At 44.2% G+C, this 26,713-nt stretch overlaps 1 protein-coding gene and 1 non-coding gene across 3 annotated transcripts in view; both read left to right on the top strand.

Moving 5' to 3' along the window:
* Positions 1-26,713, top strand: part of LOC138958878 (long-chain-fatty-acid--CoA ligase 5-like) — a 35,814-nt gene that overhangs the window by 3,363 nt on the left and 5,738 nt on the right. The window contains exons 1-17 of one of the 2 annotated variants that reach the window (XM_070330192.1): positions 2,007-2,126; positions 2,808-3,010; positions 7,482-7,596; positions 11,210-11,277; positions 12,034-12,135; positions 12,550-12,649; positions 15,394-15,569; positions 17,334-17,366; positions 18,055-18,106; positions 18,310-18,383; positions 18,870-18,947; positions 19,479-19,613; positions 19,936-20,018; positions 21,622-21,772; positions 22,763-22,835; positions 23,069-23,157; positions 25,890-26,006. In XM_070330192.1, coding sequence (XP_070186293.1) covers positions 2,828-3,010; positions 7,482-7,596; positions 11,210-11,277; positions 12,034-12,135; positions 12,550-12,649; positions 15,394-15,569; positions 17,334-17,366; positions 18,055-18,106; positions 18,310-18,383; positions 18,870-18,947; positions 19,479-19,613; positions 19,936-20,018; positions 21,622-21,772; positions 22,763-22,835; positions 23,069-23,157; positions 25,890-26,006 — 1,629 coding nt within the window. In that variant the 5' untranslated portion in view covers positions 2,007-2,126; positions 2,808-2,827. Of the gene's footprint in view, positions 1-2,006; positions 2,127-2,807; positions 3,011-7,481; positions 7,597-11,209; positions 11,278-12,033; positions 12,136-12,549; positions 12,650-15,393; positions 15,570-17,333; positions 17,367-18,054; positions 18,107-18,309; positions 18,384-18,869; positions 18,948-19,478; positions 19,614-19,935; positions 20,019-21,621; positions 21,773-22,762; positions 22,836-23,068; positions 23,158-25,889; positions 26,007-26,713 lie in introns of those variants that run through there. The other variant, XM_070330191.1, reaches the window with a different exon arrangement.
* On the top strand, positions 26,545-26,616 carry Trnap-ugg (transfer RNA proline (anticodon UGG)). The gene has a single exon. It is a non-coding gene; the product is annotated as a tRNA-Pro (tRNA).

Below are 26,713 nucleotides of genomic sequence, written 5' to 3'. Positions count from 1 at the left end.
TGTACTGCTGATAATTTTCACTATCGCCAAAATCGGTCACAGACGTGTCGTGAGACGTCAATGATTGTAAATTAGCCAGCTTTGCATGTATATGCGAAAGAGAGCCTACATTAATAGCGTCAGCGGCAAAATCGATCGAAGCGAAAGTAAACATGCACAGCTGAACTTCACTTTCAGTTATTTTTTAAAGTTTGTCCTTTGAACATAAAATAAGTTTAATGAATGAATCGAATTTCGTATTCATGGCCTATTTGTCCCCATGACTTTGCTTCAGTTGAATCAAACCGAAAATGTGCAAACTGAAAGGCATTCCTGGGCTATTTCCAGAAGTAGCCAAGTGGAAGTGACGTACCATTTTGAAATAAGAGTGAGGATTTTGAGATTCATTCAGTGTGACGACGAACCTCACACGGAGCTAATTCTAGAGATTACCCTTCCTTGGATTTAGTACATTAAAATATAATATTAATATTGATGGCATTGTTCGATCGGTGACAGAAATGTCAGTCAGAGTTGTACACTTTTAGTCGGCATTAGAGGGCCAAGGTTCCAACTCACGGTTCGATTTGCAATCACCTACTGTTCGGTTACTTTGCTAACTGAATTCTTACCGAAGTGACAAGTTTGTTCGTTAGTTTCGTGACTTTGCATCTTAATTGAAATTAACCTCTGAAGTGCAGGCCTACTCGTCAAATACGCACTAGTAAGTGTTCTGCTAGTAAGCCTATTTCAGGTGAGTTAGAAGTAAATTGTGTACATGTACATGTAAAAGGTATGTGTAGTGTATGTTGGTGTTCTCCGCACTGAAGCTTGTATCAAAGTGGCTTACAAAACATTTAGTGAAAAATGTTTGAAAACACTACTGCTTCGATACAGCCAACCACCAACTCACCGTCGCGCACACGAACGCGTACACACGCACACAGTGACATACACTCTACACACAGGGGCGCACGCACACACTCACGTCCATGTACATGTGCGGAAACGCCACAGACATGGCAATAATGCATACGCAATTATCATAGTGTCAGTGGCATGAAATGACACATTTAAAAAAACCTTAAAACAGGAATAAACTTGTCAGATTATGCTAATTTGCTGTGGTAGAATTACATTCTTTAACGGCTTGTGTGTGTGTGTGATTGTGTGTGTGTGTGTGTGTGTGTGTGTGTGTGTGTGTGCGCGTGCGTGCGTGCGTGTGTAAATGTGTGTGCCCGTGCCGTTCACCTTTGGGTGCGCAGACACTGTTCTGTTTTCCTCTGACTAACGTTTAAACAGCAACAACAAATGTAATCGTTTTGAAACCTCATCTGTACAAACTTGTGTTGACAAGCTAAAAAGACCCGAGTTGTAAGAGTAAGTGTATTTGTTTGCCCCCCACGCCTTTGCCCCTTCCCCTGCCTCTGCGCATGCCTCTGAGTTTAATTAAACGAACAGGAGTCACGGCGTTGACAAGTTGTTTTTTCGAACGTTTTCAGCAAGACTTGAATTTCAAGAGATACTGTGCGCAACTGACAGTTTTTTTTTCCTGAGGCACATGCAACTCCGTCCTAAGGTGTTGACGAAAAGTTGTCGAAGGATTTAGCACTTCGGGGTAATTGAACTACCTTATATAAATTTCCAAAACATGTGAGCAAATTTGCCGAAGAAAAAATATTCTACCAACATTCTCGAATCTGCGTTAGGCTACAATCATAAATATACCATAGTGGTTTTTTTCTTCTTCTGAAATAGGCAATATTTTCAGCTTAAAGCGGCTGTTGCCACTGGTATGTTTGGACCTGCATATGCACTGTTTGGTTCATAGAGCTTGGACAATAACAAACTGTTACATTGTGTTTTGTTTGGCAAGAGATCAAAAAGAGGACGATGAAGGACAAGTGTAAGTCGTTCGTCATCAGACTGTAATTTCCACACGTGTATGAAATGATGAGCCGGGGTTTAAATGGTGTGGTACAGTGCGAGGGCATGTTGAAGTAGTGTTATGTTGTACGCGTATTTAGTTTAAAGACAGCTTTATGTGCACACCTGTAGTGTAAATGAGGATGGTCTGTTTTGTACCTGACTTCACAAAAACCTGCTGAAATAATTCGTTGCAGGGAGACGGAGTGTGTGCATAAGAGGTAATTACGTTCTCCTTTTTTTTTGTGCAGGGATGTAGCTTGAATCAGTCGGCCGACTTCACACACTTGCGCTAGCTTGAACGTCTGTTAGCGCACGCAAGAAAATAACATATTTATATCTCTTCAAAACAGTCCTCCACTACCGTACTATCGTGTGTAGCGTAGGCCCATATAGGTACTCTTCCAGACTGTAGGCGTCAGTCAAGTATAGTGCAAGCACACATTTCAATTTCTCCCCGGAACGAAATGGAAAATTGTTTGTGTTCTATTTAACAAGGTATAGTAAGTGTAAGTGTCTTCTTCGAATATTATGATGAAAAAGACACTTCATATCACACTATTCGCGGTAATCAATGCGTAATATGCACCGAGGGGGTTTGGGGACCATGGAATCTTGGGAACCTCTAAAACCCCGCGTTGGCAGTCCATGGACCCTCTAAACATTAATAGTGGGGGTCCGGCGGGACCCTCTAGGACGGCCCGGCGTGCGTGGGGAGCCCTGGGAGACCTCGCACCATACCTCCAGCCCCACCCACCCTGTGTCATTAACAGGCGCTACGGGACAAACACCAGCCAGGAAAGAACAAAATAAAAGAACCAAAATACTAAGCAAAAAATCAACCAACTCAAAACTACCAACTCATCAACACAGTCCCTTTACTCGTTTTCTTTGCGTAACAGGGCAGCTACTGAAAAGCGTCATGGGGGAGGAGGCAGGGACCCGGATGCAGCAGTTCCTGCAGCAGAACGCCAGTCTTGTCGGTGCGGGGGCCTTGACCTTGGCAGGGGTCACGGCCGCTTCAGTGTACTACAATGCTGTTCGCCCCAAACCTTTGGCTGCGCCATTGGACATGCAAAACCAGTCTATCCTCATGGATGGAAAGGTGAGTTTGCCAGGGGTAGGAGTGAGGCCATAGAAATGGATGGAAAGGTGAGTTTGCCAGGGGTAGGAGTGAGGCCATAGAAATGGATGGAAAGGTGAGTTTGCCAGGGGTAGGAGTGAGGCCATAGAAATAAAGACTATATCTGTGTCTGTGGATTGCGGTGGCGGTTGCGGTGATGGGGGGAAGGGGGGGGGGGAGGGTGGGCAGAAAGGAAACTGAGGGGCTGGGGGTGGAGCAGTTGGGCCAACGAAAATAATTCTTAAAGGTCCACTCCGCCTCCCGTAAACCATCAGTTTCTGATCACAGACACCGCCCGGTTAATACATTCAGTACTAACACCGGTGACACGACTTTTGAGCGCCAACATTTGAGCGCCAACATTTGAGCGCCGCACATTTTAGCGCCGCACTTTTGAGCGCCGCACATTTGAGCGCCGCGACATTTCAGCGCCGCACTTTACAGCGCCGGACATTTGAGCGCCGTAGGTGTCATTGTGTGTCATTGTGTGTCATTGTGTGCTGTTTTCTGAATAGTCGTTATTTGATCCGTTATTTTGCGTGTTTGTTTGTTTATGTGTGATGGTGTTTATGTTTATGGTGTAGTCTGTAACACACACACACACACACACACACACACACAAACACACACACTCACACACGCACACACCCACACACACACACACACTCACACACACACACACACACACAAACACACACACACACACACACACACACACACCAGGGAGAACAAAAATGTGCATACTTTTATTGACGACTGAACATGAACAACGGGCGCGCTGGCACATTAAAATCACCGGGATGACTAAAAGCACTTAAATGATCTAAAACATGAAGGTGAAGGCCAGACCTTCCATTGTGTCGATCAAGCCACGCTGGCCAGCATACTTTTGCATACTTTTATTGACGACTGAACATGAACAACGGCCGCGCTGGCACATTAAAATCACCGGGATGACTAAAAGCACTAAAATGATCTAAAACATGAAGGTGAAGGCCAGACCTTCCATTGTGTCGATCAAGCCACGCTGGCCAGCATTGTATTGCACAATGATCAATCCGTTTGGCACGCACCTGCAGGTCTCTGTACTTCCGGCGCTTGGGGGCGGGAGCCTGGCCTGCCAGAAGGCGGGTGATGTCGGCCTGCACAAGGATCTGTTCTTTCTTGAGCGCAGCGATAAGCCGCCACAGGCTCGGTGAATGCGCCCCGAGGAGGCCCTGGAAGGCGTTGTGAAACCCTTCAACGCTGTTGTTGGACTTAGCATTGTCCGCCAGGGTCCTTTCGTGAAGGTTCCACATCTGCACAGCAAACATCGGTTGATGGCGTGGTCCACGACGTCGAGGACGTCCAATGTATGTGTCCTCGAAATAATCTATGATCGGTTGGGCACGTGCGTCCCAGAAAGCCGATGTGGGGTCAAACACAGTTTCGAATGCATTCTCAACGTCTGCAGGAGGAAGGTAGGCGAGAGCTGGCAGCATTCTCATCAATTTTGCAAACTCTTCCTCATCTCTGTACACAGTTGCGAGTCCATGGTCTTGGATGTGTCGCCAGACATTCTGTGCCAGATGGAAGTGACAACCCGTCAGCTGTAATCCAGGGAAAGTTTCATCGAACGCTGAAACCGCGGCTCTTTCGAAGTCGGTCATCAACGTGCTTGGCGCAATGCCTGGTCTCAGCGTAACCAAAGCTTGGAGAAGTCTATCATATGTGGCACGTGACTTACTTGGAAGCAGGGCAAAAACAACAGGAATTGTCGATCCCATGTAAAGCACGTGAATCGAATACACCTGACTAAAGTACCCCGGGGCCACCTTGAATGTCCCATCTGCGAACCAGTCTTTCTGCTCAAACAACAACCGAAGACCATCAGGTGTGGCGAAAAGAAGAATCCTGTCCGCTCCTCGACCAGAGTCGTTCGCCAGGAAAGTAGTTCCGTCTGTGAGAACCTGCCACACATATAAAAAATATGCTAAGTGTGTGTATGTGTGTATGTGTCTGTCTGTATATATATATATGTGTGTGTGTGTGTGTGTGTGTGTGTGTGTGTGTGTGTGTGTGTGAGAGAGAGAGAGAGAGAGAGAGAGAGGGGGAGAGAGGGGGAGAGAGCGCTGGCACACAGCTTACACACGCACACACACACACACAAACACACACACACAAACACACACACACTCACCTTCATGTCCTCTGGGATTTGACCAAGTTCTGCAAGCGTGGCTGGTAACCTGGGCAAGTTGTTGCGTTGCCGCTGTCGTTGAATAGACCTTGTCATGGAAAACTTGCTGGGAAGACTTAGCACTGTAGCTTGAGATAATCCGTCGTGGACATCCGCCAGAATTTGACGAGTGGCATCCCGCGTCGTGTGTGCTTGGGACTTCATGCGATTTAAGGCCTTGTCAGCCTCCACTTTTGGAAGATTTGGGGCATGCTGATGGTCTCCGATCTCGTGTACTACCTCCCAATTCCTTGTATGTATCCTGGCTTTGCAGAGTTTTTGGTCGCATCTCCAAAAGAGCAATTCGGGATCATTCGAGCTCCTCTTGTCAAAGCGGAATGCATAACCGCCAACAGTCAATTTTTCTTTATTTCTTTTGCTCAGGTACGTTTCTGCCATCTTACCGCTAGTCTCAGTACAAGTGCTGTGGTTGAAACTAATACAGTGCTCTGCTCCTTAGCTGTGCGACAGCAATTCACATCGCCTATTCCGTACGTGTGAGTGACATCGATGTGTGAGTTCATTCTCACGCAGGTTACAGTGTGTGTGAGTTCATTTCTGTACGAGCGTACTCTGCTCCTTAGCTGTGCGACAACAGTTCACATCGCCTATTCCGTACGTGTGACATCCCATATAATAATAATAATAATAATAATAATAATAATAATAATAATAATTATTAAGGTTATTTATAAGGCGCTTATCTTATGCTGCAGACTACAATAACTCTAAGCACACACTCACGTCTTTCGTGATACATATACTCGACCCGGCGCTCAAATGTGCGGCGCCGTAATGTGCGGCGCCGTAATGTGCGGCGCTGTAATGTTGCGGCGCTCAAATGTTCGCGCTCAAATGTTGGCGCTCAAATGTTGGCGCTCAAAAGACATGGAACCCTAACACCCTTTCGTTTGAACTCTTTCCCGAACATTTTTCAAACAATTTACAAGTTCTTTGTTGTATGAATAGGAAGCCTCGTTATGGCGCTAGACCTAACTTTTAAAATTTAGAGAAGAAATTGACAGCTTCTTAAAACACAAAATAATTTGTTCATCATCAAGACAAAGTATGTGTTTGCGTGGCTATGTCTCTCTGTCTTCCTCTGTCTCTCTCCATCAATTTTTCAATGTCAAAGCGAACATCAATATCGGCAAGTCAGAAAACGATTTCACTAGAGAATTATAAGTTTAACATTTCTGAAGGTATACTTATATCTATTTTTAGACGTGACATGGCAGATAGAAAGATAGCTTCATACAATGTGTCAGCGCTTTCTCGGCCGCGGGGAATTGGTGAAGTCTTGGTGAAAACAAAATGCAGTGCGTTTAGTTTCATTAGTCGATAGATTGACTGAATGTATTCATTTCGCTTTACGCGACCTGTTTTTACATTTAGTCAAGTTTTGACTAAATGTTTTAACATAGAGGGGGGAATCGAGACGAGGGTCATGGTGTGTGTGTGTGTGTGTGTGTGTGTGTGTGTGTGTGTGTGTGTGTAGAGCGATTCAGAGTAAACTACTGGACCGATCTGTATGACATTTTTCATGAGAGTTCCTGGGTATGATATCCCCAGACGTTTTTTTCATTTTTTCGATAAATACCTTTGATGACGTCATATCCGGCATTTTGTAAAAGTTGAGGCGGCACTGTCACACCCTCATTTTTCAATAAAAATTGATTGAAATTTTGGCAAAGCAATCTTCGACGAAGGCCGGACTTTGGTATTGCATTTCAGCTTGGAGGCTTAAAATTTAATCAATGACTTTGGTCATTAAAAATCTGAAAATTGTAATTAAAATTATTTTTATATAAAACGATTCAAAATTACGTTTATCGTATTCTTCATCATTTTCTGATTCCAAAAACATATAATTATGTCATATTTGGATTAAAAACAAGCTCTGAAAATTAAAAATATAAAAATTATGATTAAAATTAAATTTCCGAAATCGATTTAAAAACAATTTCATCTTATTCCTTGTCCGGATTAAAAACACGTTCAGAGAGTTAAAAAGAATATATATATATAGAAAAGCGGGCTATCCTCCTCAGCGCAACCGCTACCGCGCTTTTCTGTATTGTTAATTTCACTGCCTTTGCCACGAGCGGTGGACAGACGATGCTACGAGTGTACGGTCTTGCGGAAAAAATGCTTTGCGTTCAGTTTCATTCTGTGAGTTCGATTGAGCTTGACTAAATTTTGTATTTTCGCCTTACGCGACTTGTTTTTTGTTAGGAACGTGCACGTGCCAGTGGATTCCTGGCCTCTGACCCACACACTCTAATGACGTACCTGTATGATGACACCACGACGACGTATGAAGCTTTCCTCAGAGGTCTCCAAGTCTCAAGTGAGTATACATTTATGTATACGTTATTACTGTGGCCAATTTTCGTTATCACTGGTGAGAATTGCGCTTCACATCTCACGTGACTGTGAATGACCACTGAAGCCCGGTAGCTCAGTTGGTAGAGCACAGGACTTGTGATCGAAAGGTCGCAGGTTCGAATTCGGGCCGGGACGGACACGGGTCAACTTTATGTGCAGACCCAGAGACGGAAGCCATGTCCCACCCCCGTGTCATCACAATGGCACGTAAAAGACCTTGGTCATTCTGCCATAAGTGCAGGTGGCTGAATACACCTAAACACGCAGACACCTGGGTAGCGCGACTCCGTTGCTGCTAGCTTTCCACTGGGAGGAAGCGACCCGAATTTCCCAGCGATGGGACAATAAAGTAATGAAAAAAAAATCGCTCGACGATTAATGATATTGTAATGAATGATGATTCTGTTGCAGTTGCAGCGCAATCTTTCTTAAAGGAACCGTCTTTCCCAAATGAAAACAGTTGTGCTCACCATCTCAGAGTGGGATTAGAACATCCCTCCACTTGGACACGTACCCACAGTCAACATGCTGACTGCAGCAGTGCTTCATGTTCAGAGTGAAAATATTGTGCCCATTAAGAAAATAATCAATCAAAAATACCTACTCTGCACAGGAAGCAGCCAGGCTGTTGATGTTTGGGATGAGTCCAAGTGGAAGGATTCCTATTCCATGTAAAAGCCTGGCCAAGTCTAAGACAGTCAGCAGACATGTCTTCAAGAGAAGGATTCCTATTCCATGTAAAAGCCTGGCCAAGTCTAAGACAGTAAGCAGACATGTCTTCAAGAGAAGGATTCCTATTCCATGTAAAAGCCTGGCCAAGTCTAAGACAGTAAGCAGACATGTCTTCAAGAGAAGGATTCTTATTCCATGTAAAAGCCTGGCCAGGTCTAAGACAGTAAGCAGACATGTCTTTAAGAGAAGGATTCTTATTCCATGTAAAAGCCTGGCCAAGTCTAAGACAGTAAGCAGACATGTCTTCAAGAGAAGGATTCCTATTCCATGTAAAAGCCTGGCCAAGTCTAAGACAGTAAACAGACATGTCTTCAAGAGAAGGATTCCTATTCCATGTAAAAGCCTGGCCAAGTCTAAGACAGAAAGCAGACATGTCTTCAAGAGAAGGATTCCTATTCCATGTAAAAGCCTGGCCAAGTCTAAGACAGTAAGCAGACATGTCTTCAAGAGAAGGATTCCTATTCCATGTAAAAGCCTGGCCAAGTCTAAGACAGTAAGCAGACATGTCTTCAAGAGAAGGATTCCTATTCCATGTAAACGCCTGGCCAAGTCTAAGACAGTAAGCAGACATGTCTTCAAGAGAAGGATTCCTATTCCATGTAAAAGCCTGGCCAAGTCTAAGACAGTAAGCAGACATGTCTTCAAGAGAAGGATTCCTATTCCATGTAAAAGCCTGGCCAAGTCTAAGACAGTAAGCAGACATGTCTTCAAGAGAAGGATTCCTATTCCATGTAAAAGCCTGGCCAGGTCGAAGACAGTCAGAAGACATGTCTTCAAGAGAAGGATTCCTATTCCATGTAAAAGCCTGGCCAAGTCTAAGACAGTAAGCAGACATGTCTTCAAGAGAAGGATTCTTATTCCATGTAAAAGCCTGGCCAAGTCTAAGACAGTAAGCAGACATGTCTTCAAGAGAAGGATTCCTATTCCATGTAAAAGCCTGGCCAAGTCTAAGACAGTAAGCAGACATGTCTTCAAGAGAAGGATTCTTATTCCATGTAAAAGCCTGGCCAGGTCTAAGACAGTAAGCAGACATGTCTTTAAGAGAAGGATTCTTATTCCATGTAAAAGCCTGGCCAAGTCTAAGACAGTAAGCAGACATGTCTTCAAGAGAAGGATTCCTATTCCATGTAAAAGCCTGGCCAAGTCTAAGACAGTAAGCAGACATGTCTTCAAGAGAAGGATTCCTATTCCATGTAAAAGCCTGGCCAAGTCTAAGACAGTAAGCAGACATGTCTTCAAGAGAAGGATTCCTATTCCATGTAAAAGCCTGGCCAAGTCTAAGACAGTAAGCAGACATGTCTTCAAGAGAAGGATTCCTATTCCATGTAAAAGCCTGGCCAAGTCTAAGACAGTAAGCAGACATGTCTTCAAGAGAAGGATTCCTATTCCATGTAAACGCCTGGCCAAGTCTAAGACAGTAAGCAGACATGTCTTCAAGAGAAGGATTCCTATTCCATGTAAAAGCCTGGCCAAGTCTAAGACAGTAAGCAGACATGTCTTCAAGAGAAGGATTCCTATTCCATGTAAAAGCCTGGCCAAGTCTAAGACAGTAAGCAGACATGTCTTCAAGAGAAGGATTCCTATTCCATGTAAAAGCCTGGCCAAGTCTAAGACAGTAAACAGACATGTCTTCAAGAGAAGGATTCCTATTCCATGTAAAAGCCTGGCCAAGTCTAAGACAGTAAGCAGACATGTCTTCAAGAGAAGGATTCCTATTCCATGTAAAAGCCTGGCCAAGTCTAAGACAGTAAGCAGACATGTCTTCAAGAGAAGGATTCCTATTCCATGTAAAAGCCTGGCCAAGTCTAAGACAGTAAGCAGACATGTCTTCAAGAGAAGGATTCCTATTCCATGTAAAAGCCTGGCCAAGTCTAAGACAGTAAGCAGACATGTCTTCAAGAGAAGGATTCCTATTCCATGTAAAAGCCTGGCCAAGTCTAAGACAGTAAGCAGACATGTCTTCAAGAGAAGGATTCCTATTCCATGTAAAAGCCTGGCCAGGTCTGAGACAGCAGGACTGGGTGGCCGAGTGGTAACGCACTTGCGCTCGGAAGCGAGAGGTTGCGAGTTCGACCCTGGGTCAGGGCGTTAGCAATTTTCTCCCCCCTTTTCTAACCTAGGTGGTGGGTTCAAGTGCTAGTCTTTCGAATGAGACGAAAAACCGAGGTCCCTTCGTGTACACTACATTGGGGTGTGCACGTTAAAAGATCCCACGATTGACAAAAGGGTCTTTCCTGGCAAAATTGTATAGGCATAGATAAAAATGTCCACCAAAATACCCTTGTGACTTGGAATAATAGGCCGTGAAAAGTAGGATATGCGCCGAAATGGCTGCGATCTGCTGGCCGATGTGAATGCGTGATGTATTGTGTAAAATAATTCCATCTCACACGGCATAAATAAATCCCTGCGCCTTGAATATGTGCGCGATATAAATTATATAAAATTAAAAAAAAATAAAGATATAAATAAATCCCTGCGCTTAGAACTGTACCCACGGAATACGCGCGATATAAGCCTCATATTGATTGATTAAGCAGACATGTCTTCAAGAGAAGGACTGTGATGACTTAACTCGGTGGAGACATGGGGTTGAGGTGGGGGGTGGGGTGGTCAGCGTAGTCATCTGGAGGTAAAACTTGGTTCATACTTTTTGTCATAATGATGTGCATCGTGTCTCTCTTCACAAAGCGATGATTGGAGATGCCAAGTTTTGAAAGCCTGCTTGTCAACAAAAAATCGAGTTTTGAAGAGGGTTACGCGATTACTTTGACAACTGTGTCTCCAGTGCAAATGAACTGTCATTTTATTTCATGTTATTCTCTTCTCTTTATTTTCACCAGACAACGGGAACTGTCTTGGTAAGCGCTCCGCCCCAGGAAAACCCTACGAATGGATCACTTACAAACAGGTCAGTAGGTTTCCAAATACAACTCATCATGGTTCGAAACACTTTTTTTTTGTTAAAGATGTTCCCGAATACTTCAACAGTTAAGACCTTTTCATAGAATAACCTCCAACACTTACGTGTTATCTTCTAAAAGGCACGTGCAAATGTGCAGGAATTTTCATTGCTCTAGCTAACATTCTAATTTCTTTAATTTTAGGCTACCAACTTTTGAGAAACAAGAGGCGAAGCCTTCAAGGCTCACGTAAGAAATCGACAAACAGTAACACAAACTCAATCACTCCGTCACACATACACACACACACATACACACACACACACACACACACACACACACACACACACACACACACACACACACACACACACACACACACACACACAGTAAGCATAGGTGAAACTGTGCAAGAAAGCGAGACCCTGGATCTGCCAAGTAGTCTCGGCCCGCTCACAATAACAATGACCGAGACTTTCAGTAATTCCTTTGCGTGACGTCTAACCCTCTTACGTCATAATGTGACGTCTTCAAATAGTTTCTATCACACACGTCGAACACTTTTGACCGAGACTGACGTAATCCATAGACTCGGAAATGTTAAAGTTTCTATCACAGACATACACACGCACGCACGCACGCACGCACATACGCACATACGCACATACGCACGCACGCACAGACAGACAAAGTTACGATCGCATAGGCTACACTTACGTGAGCCAAAAACCCCTCATATATAGGCCTTATCTATTGTTTTGCAGGTGCTGGACAAAGCACACAACTTCGGATCAGGCCTGATAACCAAAGGCGTGGTCGCTTCAAACTCCACTTTTGTTGGTATCTACAGTGGAAACTGCATCGAGGTAAACATTATCACATTTCTCTTGTCTTCTGTGTGTTAACAAGTCCTTCGGTTACCGAATACTAATTTTGGTTTGTAAGTGGTTTTTTTTGTCAGGCAAGTCATATAACAGATACAATTTATTTTAAAATGATAAACCCGGTATCAGGCCTAAGCCTGGAAGCTCAGTTGGTAGAGCACTTGTGATCCTTCGGTCAAGGGTGCGCATCCGGGCCTTGACGGGTCAGCTTTATGTGCAGACCCAGAGACAGTGTCCATGTCCCACCCCGTGTCATCGCAGCGGCAGGTAAAAGACCTCGGCCATTCTGCTCAAAGTGCAGATGACTGATTGTTGTTGCTGACAAGATTAGGAAGAAATGAAACGAGAAAGAAGTGGACATTGAAAAAGCTATAAATGTACATGCTGTTTGTGCAGTGGGCGGTGGCAGACCTCGGGTGTCAGATGTTCTCCATGGTGCCTGTCCCTCTCTATGACACGCTGGGCCCTGAGGCCTGCAAGTACATCATCAACCAAAGTCAGTGTCTGTCTGTCTGTCTGTCTGTCTGCCTCCGTGTTGCCTGTTCCTCATATGTTCTCCATGGTGCCTGTTCCTCTCTATGACACACTTGAGGCCTGCAAGTACATCATCAACCAGAGTCAGTGTTTGTCTGTCTGTTGAATTTAAAATATTTAAGAAGAAATGTTGAATATTGTAGATATGTGAAAATAATTATGCAGTTAAAAGCTTTTAGATTCGTTTATTTTGAAGAGGATGTATGTGTATGTAAAGTTGAAAGTCAAAAATGGATTATTTTAAAGATTAAAAACTAAAATTTGGCCAGAAAAAAAATTAAAAGATACATTGAAAACAAAAGCAAAACCTCCCACCACCATTCGCACCCACTTCTCTCTGGCACCCACATTCTCTTCCACTCTCACTCTACGGGTCTGGCACAACCATTCGCGCACACTCTCTGGTACTCCGTTCTCTCCAACTCTCAGTCCACGGTACCGCCATTCTCACCCACTATCACCAGTGTGGCACCATGATTCTCAATCTGGCACCGGATGTGGTACTGGCATCGGTCTGGTACTACCATTCTCACTCTGGCATCGGTCTGACACCACCATTCTCACTCTCCATGGCACCGGATCTGGTACCACCATTCTAACTCTGGCAGCGGTCTGACACCAACATTCTCACTATGGCACCGGTCAGGCAGCAACATTCTCACTATGGCACCGGTCTGACACCACCATTCTGACTCTGGCACCGGTCAGGCACCACCATTCCTCTGGTCCGGACGGGTCTATGGATCCAGAATTCTAACGCATTCACACACAGATATATTCATACATTCACACTTCTCTGGCACGGGTCTTGAACCACCACTCCAACTCCAACTCTGGAACCGGCACACACACACACACACACACACACACACACACACACACACACACACACACACACACACACACACACACACACACACACACACACACACACACACACACACACACACACACACACACACACACACACACATAAATATTGACCTTATTGGGATTCGAACCCACGACTTTGGACTTGGCAGTGTTGGAATACTGAGCTCTTATCCCCGCGGCCACGCTGCTCGCTTGAAAGTTGGATGGAAATTAGTAAATATAAAGTTTTCAGTGAGCGAATGTTCAAACATCATTGTATACAAAAACAATTAACCTGGTTCGGTGCATGGACCACAGTTCCTCATTTGTTTGTGTGCGTGCTTTCGTGCATTTCTGCACGTGCTTGTTTGTGTGTGTTGGTTTAAACAAGACTTTATTTACTTTTTATCGTGACAAACGATATATATACAAGCGTACGTAAGCAAGCGCGCACGTACGCCCGCACGTGCACGGACATGGCACCGATCCATGTTTGTTGTTTCTTTCTTTAGTGACCATTCGCTCACTGAACACTTTATATTTACTAATTTTCATCCAAACTCCAAGCGAGCAGAGTGGCCGCGGGGATAAGAGCGCAGAATTCAAACTCTGTCAAGTCCCAAATCGTGGGTTCGAATCCCACCAAGGTCCATATTTATGTGTGTGTGTGCGTGTGCGTGTGTGCCGGTGCCAGAGTTGGAGTGGTGGTTCCAGACCCGTTTCCATGAGGTGTGAATGTATAAAAATCCCACTATGGGCACGATTTCTGTGTGTGTGTGTGTGTGTGTGTGTGTGTGTGTGTGTGTGTGTGTGTGTGTGTGTGTGTGTGTGTGTGTGTGTGCATGTGTGGTGTGGGTGTGTCCAGACTTGTGCAATGGTGAGATTGGTGATGTGGCAGATCGGTTCCACGGTGAGAGTGCTAGTATGAACGGTGGTGCGAGGACGGTGCAAGAGTGAGAATGGGTTAGAATGGTGGTGCCACAGCCAGAATGGGGGTGCCTGGCCGGTGCCAGAGTGAGAATGCTGTGCCAGAGTGAGAATGCGGTGCTAGACTGGTTGCAGAGTGAGAATGCGGTGCCAGGCTGCTGCCAGAGTGAGAATACAGTGCCAGACTAGTGCCAGAGTGAGCATGCGGTGAATGCGGTACCAGAGTGAGTGTATGAGAATGGGTGCCAGAGAGAGGTGTGAATATGTGAAAATCCCACTAACCCTAACCCTATGGGCTCTCTGTGTGTGTGTGAGAGAGAGGTGTGAATATATGAAAATCCCACTAACTAGCCCTATAGGCTGTGTGTGTGTGAGAGGTGTGAATATATGAAAATCCCACTAACTAGCCCTATAGGCTGTGTGTGTGTGAGAGGTGTGAATATATGAAAATCCCACTAACCCTAACCCTATGGGTTGTGTGTGTGTGTGAGAGAGGTGTGAATATATGAAAATCACACTAACCCTAACCCTATGTGTGTGGAATGGTGGGTACATTTTGTGTGTGTGTGTGTGTGTGTGTGTGTGTGTGTGTGTGTGTGTGTGTGTGTGTGTGTGTGTGTGTGTGCCTGCCTGTTCCAGAGTTGGAGTGGTGGTTTCAGACCCGTTTGAGAGAGGTGTAAATGTATGAAAATACCACCAAAATGGGTGTCCATGTGTGTGTGTCCAGACTGGGCCCTGGGGCCTGCAAGTACACCGTCAAGCAGAGGCAGTATTTCTATCGCTTTGTCAGTGTATATGTTTAAAAAAAATGTGTTCCTTTCTGTGCGCCTGATCCATTGATTCTTTTTCTCTGTACCTTGTTCACTCCATATGTTGCTCAGTTTCGTCTCTGCTGTACTAATGTTCTTCTATCTGTCTGCACCATAGCCGAACTGTGCACGATTGTGTGCGACGACTCAGCGAAAGCCCTGAAACTACTGACAGAGAAAGGCCAGCTGGCGTCCCTGAAGAGACTGGTGTTCATAGGCACCACGCTGCCTGACGACCTCAAACAGGCCGCGGAGAGCTGCAACGTGGACCTGCTGCTTTTCAAGGACGTCGAGGTGAGAAGGAAAATGATGTGTTTTTGTGTGGGTGGGTATTGGTGTGTTGCGCGTGGACGTATTCTCTTGGTTTATTTTTGAGTCACTTGAGAAAAAGTGACTCTATGTAATCGGTCAGTGTTAGTCTGTCCGGCCGGCCGGCCGGCCGTCCGGCCGGCCGTCCGTAGACACCACCTTAACGTTGGACTTTTCTCGGAAACTATCAAAGCGATCGGGCTCATATTTTGTTTAGTCGTGACCTCCAATGACCTCTACACTTTAACGATGGTTTCGTTGACCTTTGACCTTTTTCAAGGTCACAGGTCAGCGTCAAAGGAAAAATTAGACATTTTATATCTTTGACAAAGTTCATCGGATGTGATTGAAACTTTGTAGGATTATTCTTTACATCAAAGTATTTACATCTGTAGCCTTTTACGAACGTTATCAGAAAAACAAGGGAGATAACTAGCCTTTTCTGTTCGGCAACACACAACTTAACGTTGGGCTTTTCTCGGAAACTATAAAAGTGACCGGGCTCAAATTTTATGTGAACGTGACTCATTGTGTTGTGAATAGCAATTTCTTCCTGTCCATCTGATGCCTCATATAATATTCAGAACTGCGAAAGTGACTCGATCGAGCGTTTGCTCTTCTTGTTAGAAGTGATAATGACAATGATGACGAAGACTTATTAATCGCCCCTTCTCTTTGGAGCTCACACACGATTTACAAAAGCAACACGCTCACGCGCTCATTCACGCACGCACACACTCACACACGCTCATTCACGCACGCACACACTCACACACGCACGCACACATACATACACAGACGCATTCACACACAAACACTCACACACACACACTCACACTCACACACTCACACACACACACACTCACACACACACACACACACACACTCACACACACACACACTCTCACTCTCACTCACACACACACTCTCACTCTCACTCACACACACACACTCTCATTCTCACACACACACACACACACACACACACACACTCACTCACACACACACACCACACCACACCACACACACCACACACACACCACACACACACCACACACCACACACACCACACACCACACACCACACCACACACACACACACAACGCTATCTGAGGATCATCCGGTGGTTGTTTTTGGTATATGGCGGTACTTGCATTTTTAGATGCCTTTCAGACAGACCCCCTTTGCTTTATTGTTGAAATGACTTGCTCTGACAATTAAAAGAGCTTGACCATGAAAGCATAAGATAAAAAAAATATGTATATAAAAAGAAATAAAAGAAAAACAATACAACAATGCTATGTTTGTGTTTTCTTCTTCTTCAGCGTTCCAGAATTGTTCTGGTTACGTGCGAGCTCGTTTGCCCATTCGGGTTCCCCACACTATACTCTGAGAGCATAGTCAACTCATTCCGCTTTCGTTGAGTAGGCATGCTGGGTATGTTCGTGTTTCCATAACCCATACTCCGACATGGATTACAGGATCTTTTCCGTGCGCACTTGGTCTTGTGCTTGCGTGTACACACGAAGGGGGTTAAGTCACTAGCAGGTCTGCACATAAGCTGACCTGGGAGATCGAAAAAATCTCCGCTCTTAACCCACCACGTTTGTGTTTGTGTTATCAATGATACAATTATGTTAACACGAGAAAAGCAACGCCTTGCGACGTTTGCACAATTGATTCATTGGGAAATGATTTGTACGCCTTCTTCTCTGGTGTAACTGGTGCAATTCTTATTTTCAATTTCAGCTATTGGGCCAAAACAACAGACAAGAACCAAAAGTGAGTTATCTTCTAAGATGAATTGTATTTCTTTGTTTTTAAGGTGAAGTTGTAGTGTGTTTTCTTTGTTTACAAGGTATAGTTGTGTGTTGGCATTGAATTTTTGAGATGCATATTTTTTTTTTCAGAAGTGCAGTGCTTTCTGTAAAAAGTCAGTTGCGGTTAGTCTGTATCATAACGAAATTATTTCTCATTATGAGAAATGTCGAAATTCTGTTAAAACGTTTGTACAACTTCTAGGAATATTCAGCTCTGCTATGTTGGCAGGGAAACAGTATTTTTGAAATGAAGAAAATGTAAGTTTTACGCCCTCACGGCAAAGCCATTAGGGGCATGTTACACGGGAAAACCCGGCTTTGAAGAAACAAAAATGCAGGGGGGGGGGGGGGGGGGGGAGGGTGTAGACAGCTGGCTGCCGGCTGCTAAAGGAGACCTTAAATGGGCTATGGACCGGGTTGGGTCGTCTTGGGTCAGTGCTGAAATGGTTGCTTTATGGGCTGTTCGCCGAACGGACACCGGGGCTTCATATTTTCGCCTGCATGTTTTTGAAATGTGAATTTCTATCTATAAATATCTCTCCGTTCACTGCGCGTGCGTTCACCCCTACTTCCATTCATCCATACATCCATCCAGATAGATCAAGATGTTTTTTTTCAGTCGGTTTACTTATTGTTAATTTGTGTTCCAGCCACCAAAGCCAGATGATCTGGCAACACTTTGTTACACAAGTGGAACAACAGGTATGATACATATTATAAGCACACTATAATAGTTCTACATGTTCTTTTGAGTTAGAGAGTTGCGCGCGTGTGAATGTGTATCTAAATGCTCATAAAGTTGCCTGTCTTTTTTAATGCGTGTATGTCTGTGTACCTGTGTCTTTTACTTTTATTTTTGCATTCACATAATCTGGTGCTTCACGGGTTGATGACGCACGTTACAGGTGACCCCAAAGGCGTGATGCTGACCCATGCCAATTTCCTCATCCTCTTGTCTGCTGTCCACCTCCAAGAGAGCGTAGGTCACTGCACAGGGCCCTGAAATAAACTGTTCAATTTGTACACTTGATATAAAACGCTATATTTGTAACTCTTTTGATATGTATTGTTTTAGAATTAAAGGTGTTTCGGTATTGTAATAAGAAATGAAAATTAGAACCTGCTTTAAGAATTTGGCCCAAGATCGTGTTCTATTCGTTTGTGTGTGTGTGTGTGTGTGCGTGTGTGAGTGTGTGTGTGTGTGTGTGCGCTGTGTGTGTGTGTGCGTGCGTGTGCGCGTGCGTGCGTGTGTGTGTGCGTGCGTGTGTGTGAGTTCGTGCGCGCAAGCGTACGTGTGTGTTTGTGTCTGTATGTGGGTGATTTGTTTGTTTTGTCTGCATGTGCGTATGTCGGCTATGTTTTGTTGTACGGTTGAATATTTCTGCAGCTTCCTTCTCGTGGTTGTTTTTGATTTTAAAGGAAATGTGTAAATGTCTGTAAACCCATTCCTCTGTTTCTGTCACAGTCAGTCCTGACTCTTCAGCCGAAGGACGTCCACTTATCATACCTGCCACTGGCGCACATGTTTGAACGCGGTATGCATGTAAGTGTGTTGACAAGTTTATATCTATTTTACTTGATTATGGAAAAATCTTGTCTCTTGGCACACCTCTCGATGAAGAAGACGATGAGTTTTCTGTTTCCAACAGGATTAATTGAGTTTGCAGGATTGTTGCACGAATCAGTGTGTGTGTGTGTGTGTGTGTGCGTGTGTGTGTGTGTGTGTGTGTGTGTGTGTTTGTGCGTGAGTGAGCGCACGTGTGAGTTTGCAGGATTGTTTCACGAATCTGTGTGTGTGCGTGAATGCGCGCACGTGTGTGTGTCTGTGTGTGTGTGTCTGTGTCTGTGTGTGTGTGTGTCTGTGTCTGTGTCTGCGTGTGTTTGATCACACACATACCCGTTCGAGCTGATTTTACTACGCAGCTGTTATACTTCGTTACAACGTTTTGCATAGTGTAAGTTGTATTTCATGGGCAAAGCAATAGCAGGAGCATTGCTGCTGCTTTTGGATGTCAAACCCAAGCAAAGCAGGTCAAGATGGCGTTGGTGGTCTACCTGTGCATACGTTTTTCAGATCATAGTGTTCATGTGCGGAGCTTCCATCGGCTACTTCAGTGGCGATATTCGCAAACTGACCGAAGATCTGATGGAGCTGCGTCCTTCTATTTTCCCCACAGTACCCCGCCTACTAAATCGTATCTTCGACAAGGCAAGTTTTTAAAGAAATGCATAATCATTGACATTCTGCTTCACTCACTTTCGGTTGCATTCCTTCTTGTTATTTTCTTGTTGTTTTTCTTCTTATGCGTTCGTGGGCTGTAGCTCCCACGTGCAATCGTTTTGTTTTTGTTTGTTTGTGTTTTGTTTAGCTCTGTATGGCCGGCTGTTTGCTGTCTTTCATTGGGCAGTTTCACTCATTTTCGGGGTGGGGGTGGGGGGGTGGGGGTGTTTGAGGGCAGAAGTCGTACTTCCTACTTCTTTCATCTCTTCATTTTTGGGGGATACAAAACATGATGCATTTGTTGTTGCAGGTTCAGGCAGGTGTAAGTGGTAGCTGGTTCAAGTCCCTTTTGTTCAAACTGGCACTTCACTGCAAGATGCAGGAGGTGAAAAGGTGAGTTTACGACATCTTATGTTCTGACGTTTTCTGATTAGTGTGTCTGCATTCATGTTCAGTGCTGGATACACTTTGTTGATGTGTGGTTTCTTGGGGCCAAAACCTATTCAAAACTTGTGAAAAACTTGAAACTTGAAAAACTTGTGAAAACTTGTTAATTGTTCAATGTGAGTGTACGCCATCTTATGTTCTGATGTTAATTGTCCAATGCACACTTTAAAAACAAATCGTAATTCCACTTTCTGAGCAAATCGGGTATTTTACTGCATGATCAAAACTAATAACTCCATACTGCGTACAGCCCCTATCTAGTTGTCGCTTGTTGTTAAACCCGCGTGCATGCAATTCACGTGTGCTTTGAAAAACGGACGAATATGTGAGCTGTTATCTCCTGATAGATGTCACTAATGTTTTTACAAATTGATGTGAAATGAACGATTTCAATATATCCTTGCATGCTCTTGCAAACATTTGTCTTCAGCAAAGCAGATGCTTACAGTGCTATTGAGTTAGCTCCACCTCTCTCCTGTTCGACTGGCTTTGCCTCCAAAAGTAATTCTAGTGTTTCGTACACTTGGTTGCTGTTTTTACATTGATTTAGTCAAGTTTTGACTAAATGTTTTAACATAGAGGGGGAATCGAGACGAGGGTCGTGGTGTATGTGTGTGTGTGTGTGTGTGTGTGTGTGTGTGTGTGTGTGTGTGTGTGTGTGTGTGTGTGTGTGTGTGTGTGTGTGTGTGTGTAGAGCGATTCAGACCAAACTACTGGACCGATCTTTATGAAATTTGACATGAGAGTTCCTGGGAATGATATCCCCGGACGTTTTTTTCTTTTTTTCGATAAATACTTTTGATGACGTCATATCCGGCTTTTTGTAAAGGTTGAGGCGGCGCTGTCACACCCTCATTTTTCAATCAAATTGATTGAAATTTTTGTAAAGCAATCTTCGACAAAGGCCGGACTTCGGTATTGCATTTCAGCTTGGTGGCTTAAAAATTAATTTATGACTTTGGTCATTACAAATCGGATTTTTTTAAATTTTTTATATAAAACGACCCAAAGTTACGTTCATCTTATTCTACATCATTTCCTGATTCCAAAAACATATAAATATGTTATATTTGGATTAAAAACAAGCTCTGAAAATTAAAAATATAAAAAAATTATTATCAAAATTAAATTTCCGAAATCGATTTAAAAACAATTTCATCTTATTCCTTGTCGGTTCCTGATTCCAAAAATATATAGATATGATATGTTTGGATTAAAAACACGCTCAGAAAGTTAAAACGAAGAGAGGTACAGAAAAGCGTGCTATGCAGCACAGCGAACCACTACCGCGCTGAACAGGCTCGTCAGTTTCACTCCGTTATGCACAAGCGGCGGACTACGGTCATTGTGAAAAAATGCAGTACGTTCAGTTTCATTCTGTGAGTTCCACAGCTTGACTAAATGTAGTAATTTCGCCTTACGCGACTTGTTTTTTTATGACAGGGGCATCGTACGGATCGATACTATATGGGACAAACTAGTTTTCGGCAAGATTGATGTAGTCTTCGAGGGTAGCTCCATAGATTTGACCACACTCTCTTTTTGACAGGGGCATCGTACGGAACGATAGTATTTGGGACAAACTGGTGTTCGGCAAGATCCAGAAACTGCTGGGTGGGCGTGTCCGTATCATCGTCACTGGCTCCGCCCCCCTCGCTCCCTCCGTCCTCGACTTTGTGCGCTGCGCCTTCGGCTGTTTGGTAAATATATTGTGCGATGCAACGCTCCAGTTTGGCGCATCTGATGGAATACAGTACTAGGATGCTAGAAAAGACGATATTGACGATGCTGATTCAGTACCGGACGATACGGTTGAACGCAATCAATGCAATATAATGCCGAGCAACCTTCGTGATTGCTGTACAGTTAAATTTATTTTTAGCAAAGAACAAAAGAAAGGAACCATGGTGCCACGCCTGTGATAATAGTTTTACTGTGATACATTTTCTCACTGAATGCGCTGATTTGTATGATTTACGAGTGAAGTATTTTGACACCTATTTTGAAACATACTTTTATGGAGACCAGCTCTACAGCTCTCTTTGGATTTTTAAGGGAGTCTCATGTCTGGCCTTTATTTTAAGATTTGAATTTTAAAGATCCTTGACACGTAGGGTTTCGACTTAACTTTTGTGTTCCCTTCGGGTAACGTTCCTGACTTTGTTTTTTGAAATTGGTTTAATTTAAATTTGTGTAATGTTAAACTTGTGGGGTCCTGATTTGGCCTAATATGGTCCGCTGGACCCAAAAAGCAACAACTATCAAATCAAATCAAGAACAAAAGAACGGGGGAATAAGCTAGATGCACACGAACAAATACAAACACAGAAAAACAGACGGCTAGGCACACAGAAATAGACAGTCAGATAAACTCACACATAGAGTAATCATAGACATAAACACACCTACCCACACAGACATTCACACAAACACGCACATAGGCGCACAAGCAGACACAGATATACAGACACACACAGACAGACAGACACACACACACACACACACACACACACCGCACACGCACACACACGCACACACACTACACACACACACACACACACACACACACACACACACACATTCGACCAATCAATCAATCAATCAATCAATCAATCAATCAATCAATCAAAGCAAGACGAAAAGAAAAAGACACGAACAAATAATGGCGTGTGTGAATGTGTGTACAACAGGTGTTGGAGGGATACGGGCAGACGGAGGCCACAGCAGGCATCACCTTCAACACACCTGGGGAAACAGAGTCAGGTCAGTCTCAAATTGTTGCTGCTGCTGTTGCTGCTGCTGCTGTCTGTTGTTGGTGATTGTGGTGTTGGTGTTGTTGTTGTTTTCGAACAAAGTAACCAAGCAAGCAAGCAAATATTGCAATGAAACCCATGACGACGACCGACGTCGACGACGATGAAGAAGATGATGATGACGATGACGATGACGACGATGAAAGCGAAAACGATGACGATGATTTATTGATGACATTACAGGGAACGTGGGGATACCACTGGCGTGTAACTACGTCAAGCTGGTGGACGTGCCGGAGATGGACTACTTTGCCAAGGACGACAAAGGCGAGGTGAGTGTCTATAGTACAGAGGTGGAAAATACAAAAGAAGGGGAAACAAGTCGCGTAAGGCGAAATTACTACATTTAGTCAAGCTGTGGAACTCGCAGAATGAAATTAAACGTAGTATATGACGTCATCAAAGACATTTATCGAAAAAAAGAAAAAAACGTCCGGGGATATCATACCCAGGAACTCTCATGTCAAATTTCATAAAGATCGGTCCAGTAGTTTAGTCTGAATCGCTCTACACACACACACACACACATACACACACATACTCCATGACCCTCGTCTCGATTCCCCCTCTATCTTAAAACATTTAGTCAAAACTTGACTAAATGTAAAACAAGTCGCGTAAGGCGAAAATACAACATTTAGTCAAGCTCAGTCGAACTCACAGAATGAAACTGAACGCACTGCATTTTTTCACAATGACCGTAGTCCGCCGCTCGTGCAAAACGGAGTGAAACTGACGAGCCTGTTCAGCGCTGTAGTGGTTTCGCTGTGCTGCATAGCACGCTTTTCTGTACCTCTCTTCGTTTTAACTTTCTGAACGTGTTTTTAATCCAAACATATATCTATATGTTTTTGGAATCAGGAAACGACAAGGAATAAGACGAAATTGTTTTTAAATCGATTTCGGAAATTTAATTTTGATCATGATTTTTATATTTTTAATTTTCAGAGCTTGTTTTTAATCCAAATATAACATATTTATATGTTTTTGGAATCCGAAAATGACGAAGAATAAGATGAAATATTGTTTATAGATCGTTTAATAAAAAAATAATTTTAATTACAAGTTTCCGATTTTTAATGACCAAACTCACTCATTAGTTTATAAGCCACCAAGCTGAAATGCAATACCAAACCCCGGCCTTCTTCGAAGATTGCTTTGCCAAAATTTCAATCAATTTGATTGAAAAATGAGGGTGTGACAGTGCCGCCTCAACTTTTACAAAAAGCCGGATATGACGTCATCAAAGGTATTAATCGAAAAAAGGAAAAAAACGTCCGGGGATATCATTCCCAGGAACTCATGTCAAATTTCATAAAGATCGATCCAGTAGTTTAGTCTGAATCGCTCTACACACGCACAGACAGACACACACACACACACACCACGACCCTCGTCTCGATTCCCCCTCTATGTTAAAACATTTAGTCAAAACTTGACTAAATGTAAAAAGGAAGCAAGCATACAAGTTGACGGCGATGTTGCTTAATTGTGACTAGCTAAGTACGCTTAGCTTAGATAAGTAAGAAGACGGGCGCTGTAGCGGGGTGGTAAGACGTCGGCCTCTTAATCGGAAGGTCGAGGGTACGAATCCCGGCCGCGGCCGCCTGGTGGGTTAAGTGTGGAGATTTTTCCGATCTCCCAGGTCAACTTATGTGCAGACCTGCTAGTGGCTTATCCTCCTTCGTGTGTACACGCAAGCACAAGACCAACTTCGCACGGAAAAGATCCTGTAATCCATGTCAGAGTTCGGTGGGTTATAGAAACACGAAAATACCCAGCATGCTTCCTCCGAAAGCGGAGTATGGCTGCCTAAATGGCGGGGTAAAAACGGTCATAAACGTAGAATTCCACTCGTGCAAAAACACGAGTGTACGTGGGAGTTTCAGCCCACTAACGCAGAAAAAGAAGAAGATAAGTAAGAACAGAACGCGGGTGATGATGATGGTCAGAATAATAATCGTTGCAACAATAACTAATAATGAGAGCTTATAGAACACGAACCACAGAAGATTTCCTTGCTCCCCGCGGTTTACATATTATACCTGAATGAATAAGTCATGACGAAGATAGTGTTGTTACATAATGCTTGTCGTACTTATGATGCTGCTGATGCTACTGCTGCTGATTCTACTGCTGATGATGATGTCGACGACGATAGTCATGACAGTTACAATGACAGGGCCGGACTACCGCCGGGGGGGGGTTATGGGGGTTGCGCAACCCCCCCTAGCCTAAACATGTACCTTACTTATTTAATTTTTTTTATTATTGCTTATTTTATGCCGTTTCATGCAAGGAGCGACCATTTTTCTATCTCAGAATATGACCTATCCATCAGCTTCAGGGGGCTTCGCCCCCTGACCCCCACAAGGGGCTCTGCCCCTTGACCCCGCCCAGGGGCGGACGACGGGGGAAGGGGGGGGGGGGTGGGGGGGGTGTTTCCAGGGTTTCCGGACCCCCCCCCCCCCAGCCAAAAAATAAAAATATTGAATGAGGTATGCATTTCTTTATTTTACATTGAGTTTCAATTTTTGGGGTATTAATCAGTGACAAAATCTGCTGCCTGAAACTGGTAATGATCATCCTCAGAATGCACCAGATAGCACCATTTTGCATCCTTTTTTTTCAAAATTTTCCGGGGGGCATGCCCCCGGACCACCCTAGCAAGCTAGGCACTTTGCGCCGTCGGATTGGCGCTTCGCGCCTTCACACCCATATCTTCACAATATACTTTTGAACCACCCCCCCATAAAATGAACTGATCCGCCCCTGCCGCCAGGGGGAACATCCCCCTGGACCACCACTGGCAACCCCCCCCCCCCTCCTCTTAGCCTAGTCCGGCCCTGAATGACAATTACTGTCGGGAATAATTATATTGAGGAGGACGACGACAACGTCGATGATGGTGAGGACGACGACAACGACAACGGCTGATATCTTCCTGCTATGAAGAGTTTATATGGTAGTTCCGAGAGTGATAATAATGACGATGATGTGGCAGGTGTGCTGCAAAGGAGGCAACGTAATGAAGGGTTATTACCGCAATCCGGAAAAGACGGCAGAAGCGCTGGACAATGAAGGCTGGCTTCACACTGGAGACATTGGCATGTGGCTGCCTGTAGGTAGATTGGATTGTTCTGTGTCGTTCTGTCCTAGTGTCTGTTTGACTGCCAGGGTGTGTGTGTGTGTGTGTGTGTGTGTGTGTGTGCGTGTGTGTGTGTGTGTGTGTGTGTGTGTGTGTAGTGTGTGTGTAGTGTGTGTGTAGTGTGTGTGTAGTGTGCGTGTAGTGTGTGTGTAGTGCGTGTACGTGTGTGTGTTGTGTGTGTGTGGGGGTGTTTATGTGTGCTTGCGTGCGTGTGTGTATGTGTGTGGGTGTTTGTTTGTGCGCGTGTGTGCGTGCGTGCGTAGTGTGTGTGGGGGAATGCGTGCGTGTGTGCGACTGTCTGTATGCGTCTGTGTCTCTGTGCGTGCCTCGGTGTGTATACCTGTGATTGCGTGCGTTTTTTGAAGACCACCCATGTGCTCAGCTGTGTTGCATCAATAAGACTATTGATCCATTTTAACATGTGTTCTTATATTAGCCGTTGACACACAACCCTGAAATCAATCTTTTCCTTAACTTTAAATATTGTTTGAACCAAGTGCATCATAGGCAAGGCTCGTTGGTCTAGTGGTATGATTCTCGCTTTGGGTGCGAGAGGCCCCGGGTTCGAATCCCGGACGAGCCCTATTTTACTTTCTCTAAAAATATGGTTTGCTCTAGACTTTTTTTTGAGCGGAAAAAAGTATTTTTCTTTTATTGGAAGTAAACATTACTGTACTGTA

This window comes from Littorina saxatilis, linkage group LG2 (assembly GCF_037325665.1).
Source record: "Littorina saxatilis isolate snail1 linkage group LG2, US_GU_Lsax_2.0, whole genome shotgun sequence".
Classification (NCBI taxonomy): Eukaryota; Metazoa; Mollusca; class Gastropoda; order Littorinimorpha; family Littorinidae; genus Littorina; species Littorina saxatilis.
The sequence above is the reverse complement of the archived record's forward strand: the minus strand, read 5'-3'. Positions and strand labels throughout refer to the sequence as shown.